The following is a 4,365-nucleotide window of genomic DNA, read 5'->3' as shown; positions in this document are numbered from 1 at the left end:
ACCCAACCCGTAACCTTGCATTTCCCATGGTTAATCCATTTAGCCTGCACATCTCTGGACACTATGGACAACTTAGCTAACCCACCTATCATGCATATCTTTGGACTGTGGGAGGAAACCGGAGCACCCGGAGGAAACCCATGCAGACGAGGAGAATGTGTGAACTCCTCACAGACAGTCACCCAAGGGTGGAATCAAATCTGGGTCCCTGGCACTGTGAGGCAGCAGTGCTAACCACTGAGCCATTGTGTCAAGTGGCTTAATATAAGCCCTCTACTTTCCCTTCGCTTCTATAACATTTGCTTCCTGGTTCCCCATGATAGAAGGATAAACTAGTCATTTGGATACGTGATGATGCACATCCCTGTTATTCTATATTGGACCATTCAACAAATCTAGGTTTTAAATTTTTGAAAATGTAACCAGTAAAGTGGATAAAGGGGAACCTTCCCAGCAAGTGTAGTATATTTGGATTTTGTAAAGACCTTTGATAAGATACGACATAGTTTATTTGCATATGATATAGGTTCATACTAATTGCACTATTAACATGGATGGAGGATGAAATAACGAGCAAGAATAGGAATAAGCAGATTGTTTTCAGTTTGGCAACCTGTTACTGATGGGGTATTGCAAAGATCAGTGTTTGTGCCCCAGCTACTTACAATTCACGTTATTGTTGTAGATGAAGGGACAGTCTAATGGATCCAAGTTTGCTGACAATACAAAGCTGGATGAAAAGTAAATTGTGAGGAAGACAGAGTTTGCAAAGGAATATAGGTAAAGTGAGTGAGCCAAAAAATGACAGTTGAAGTGAAATTAGGTTATTTGTTTTGCTAGGAAAATAAATTAATTGTGAGAAAATGTTACATGTTGGTGTTCAGAGAGATTTGAGTGTCTTTGTGTTCAAACTCAAAGTTAAGACATGGCAAGCAATTAGGAAGTTAAATCGTTGATATTTTGAATTAACCTGTTACAGACATATTATGACGGACCTCTGTTCAGGTGGGTCTTGAACCCAGACCTTTTGGCTCAGAGGATTGAACACTACCACTGTGCTGCAAGACATGTAGGTAAATGATATCTTGACCTTTTATTGCAAGGGATTGAAGTACTATAATAAGGAAGGCTTGCTGCAATTGTACAAGGCTGACAATACAAGGCTCAGACATTTCTCGATTTCGCCGCTGCACTTCAATGACCACAGGTAGTGAGGGAGCCATCCCGCGCTGCAAGCCACTGAAATATGCCTATGAGAAAGAGATAGTACTGTATGCTTACTTCAAGAAACTGGACTACTTTTCAACAGAATGTGTATTCCCCTAACGCATACAGGGGCTATGCTCGTGCTTTCTTGAAAGATTTGGAATCTATCCGGACCAGTGCCGTTGTCATCTGCAGTTTTGGTCTCCATACACAAGGAAAATGTAAAAAGCAAAGAAGTATACAAAGTTAACAGAATAAGTGGGAATGTTTTCAAAAAAAACTTTTGTGCTATATTTATTGGTGTTTACAAGACTAAGAGAAGTCTTGACAAGTGTGACCAGAAATATCTTGAAGTGTTAATAGTTTAGACATTATTCATGTTATTAGAGATATAATGAAATAAGTCCAGTGAATGGAGCACATATTTTAAAAAGTACTAATTGATTTGAAGAGACAGTGGGACAGTTACTATAGAGTCCAATATTTAAGAATGTGAGATGACAAAGAAGTCCATATATTAACTTGCCTTTATTTGGCAGAAGAATGTCTGACCACTTGACATTGAAAGGCATTGGCCAGGAAGTGAATTTACGAGGACATGGGGAAAGGCACCAGAAGCACTCGAGAGCAAGAGTTTAATATTACATAATAGCAGGGAGGTGAGAGCTGGTGCATGATTTGTTTTAGACAGCCACTAGAATAAGTACATCTAGACCTAGTATTATAGGATCGGACAACACAGGAAAGGACCATTGAAAGCCAATATTATATTGTACCAATTAGGTTGTGTTGTTTGAGTGGCCTCAACTAGGAGCCCAGTTGGTGATATGGACTCCTGGTTGTGATGTTGCCCAGTGACCAATCTAATGAGTGAATGTACCTGCATCTGTGGATGTAAAATTTAATGACATCCTCCTTTTCCCCCTCTTCTCCCAGGTCACAATGCTGATGATGTTGCTGAGACTGTACTGATGAACTTCCTACGTGGAGACATTGCTCGACTTCGCCGCTGCACTTCAATTACCACAGGTAGTGAGGGAGCCATCCCGCGCTGCAAGCCACTGAAATATGCCTATGAGAAAGAGATAGTACTGTATGCTTACTTCAAGAAACTGGACTACTTTTCAACAGAATGTGTGTATTCCCCTAACGCATACAGGGGCTATGCTCGTGCTTTCTTGAAAGATTTGGAATCTATCCGGACCAGTGCCATCATGGATGTGATTCACTCTGGTGAGAACCTGTCTGTAAAGGAGGATGTGAAGATGCCCACCCAAGGAACATGTACCCGCTGTGGTTACATTTCCAGTCAGCAGCTCTGCAAGGCATGTGCTCTGCTGGAGGGACTAAATCGCGGGCTCCCTAAACTTGGTATTGGCAAGCAATACAAATTGCATAACCGACTGCTGAAAAAGGAGCCGCTTACTGAGGAAGAGAAGAAACCTGGAGCTGTAACTCTAAGTGCACACGTTCATTTTTAAACTCTGCAGACTATTTGTTGTTGATGCGGGATATCTTATACTCAGGATCCAAATCGTGGATCGATTTGGGTTGGGAAGAGGATAAATTAAAGTTAGAGTACATCCAGACCAACTTGACATGTGGCCTAGTTGTTACCTAGGGCAGCTTGACTGGCTGTCATCCCAGCTACAGTGTGGATATAACTTAAAACACAGAATCACAGAAGCATTAAGTACTGCATATTTTAGCCTTTTAGATTCTACATTCGTTCCAGAATCCCTCTTGTTCACACCCCTTTTACTGGATGTCAGGTCATACAAAAATCATAGTTGCTGCCAGAGAGGTGTTTGATCTCTGACCGAAACTGTCGTCAGTCCCTGCTCACAGTTGGGTAAATTGAATTCCTGGTCATAATCTATTTTTAGGTGATTGTGAACAGATCTTTTACCAATTTAGAAGTTTTTGTCTCATTAGAAATAACTGCTTTTAATATTTAACTGAGTTACAGGAAAATGGGTGGAAGGGATTATAATATTGGAGGAGTGATTCAAAATGATATTTCCATGAAACACTACCCTGGACACACACTATCTGTGTTTAATGTAGCTGGAGATGCTAAAAAATCATTCCGTATAGTTTTATATCTATTATCATGAGCTTCTGGATTTGTTTTAATAAACAACTATGATTATTGATATTGTAATTTGTTTTGTCCAAATGCTGCCTATAATGCACATATCGCAAACCAATCCCAACCAGCAACTAACTTGATGCAAGCCTATCAAAAATGAGTTTCAGTAAAATCAGTGCTGTTCCTGGTGCACAAGAATCAACCGTCTCAGAATCTGTACCTATGCTTTTCACTGGTTTGGTACAAAATTAGTTATTTCATTGAGAGAGGCCAAATGTTTGATTGGGAAATAGAATAAAACATCACGTGTTGGCTTTTCCTCTGAGCTTGGAGTAGCCAAGAGGGAGTTTTCCTGCCTCAGCTCTAGCTAACCTGGAAATGCTGAGTGCTGATGCATTCATTTTAAATTAATTAACATTCTGTTCCTTGTACTGACATTTGTTAATTTCACAAAATTCAGTGGATTTAAAAAGTAAAATAAGCCTATAATTGATTGCAGCAGCTTCCAAGTTCAAAGGAGAGCAAACTGTGCCAAAGTCAGCCCTTCTGCTAAAACTTATTTGTTGGTCCTGATGTGTTAGGGTTTGACTTTAAAAGGTTTTCTCCCTATGACAACCGTCTGAGCCATGAACAACCTTGAGACTTTTTCATCTTTTTCTTTTGGATAATATTATCAGTCATCCTGGCACCAACTTCATTTCACTCACGTCTGATACGGTTTGTGGTTTTTTTTTTTTTTTTTTTTTTACTACTGGCGGGGAGGTAAAGTGTTACTTTTTATTTGAAAAGTGTAAAAATGCTTTTTTCAAAGTTGAGAAGTATTTGCTTTTAACATTTAGATACTTTCTGCCGTTACGTTTTTCGGAAATTGCAGAAAGCCATTTTGATTTAATCAATATTTGTGTGAAGTACAAATAGTGTTTCCTGTTCATAGTGTTGTATGGAAAGGAAGCTAAGCTTCAGACCTTGTCCTCAGGGTACATGTTTATGTTGTCTTGAGTGAAAAGGACAGCAGATGGATAAAGAACACGAGTCTTATAAAAAGCATTCATTTTCCATTGGGATGA

At 39.5% G+C, this 4,365-nt stretch overlaps 1 protein-coding gene across 4 annotated transcripts in view; it reads left to right on the top strand.

Moving 5' to 3' along the window:
• Window positions 1–3,370, top strand: part of ctu1 (cytosolic thiouridylase subunit 1 homolog (S. pombe)) — a 22,189-nt gene extending 18,819 nt beyond the window's left edge. For all 4 annotated transcript variants that reach the window (XM_048611567.1, XM_048611568.1, XM_048611569.1 and 1 more), the window contains one exon: window positions 2,143–3,370. In XM_048611567.1, the coding sequence (XP_048467524.1) occupies window positions 2,143–2,687 (545 nt within the window). In that variant the 3' untranslated portion in view covers window positions 2,688–3,370. The remainder of the gene's footprint in view (window positions 1–2,142) is intronic.
• The last annotated feature ends 995 nt before the right edge of the window (window positions 3,371–4,365 follow it).

This window comes from Rhincodon typus, chromosome 24 (genome assembly GCF_021869965.1).
Source record: "Rhincodon typus isolate 14 chromosome 24, sRhiTyp1.1, whole genome shotgun sequence".
In the NCBI taxonomy this organism is placed as follows: domain Eukaryota; kingdom Metazoa; phylum Chordata; class Chondrichthyes; order Orectolobiformes; family Rhincodontidae; genus Rhincodon; species Rhincodon typus.
Note: the sequence above shows the minus strand (reverse complement) of the source record. Positions and strands in the feature narration are given on the sequence as shown.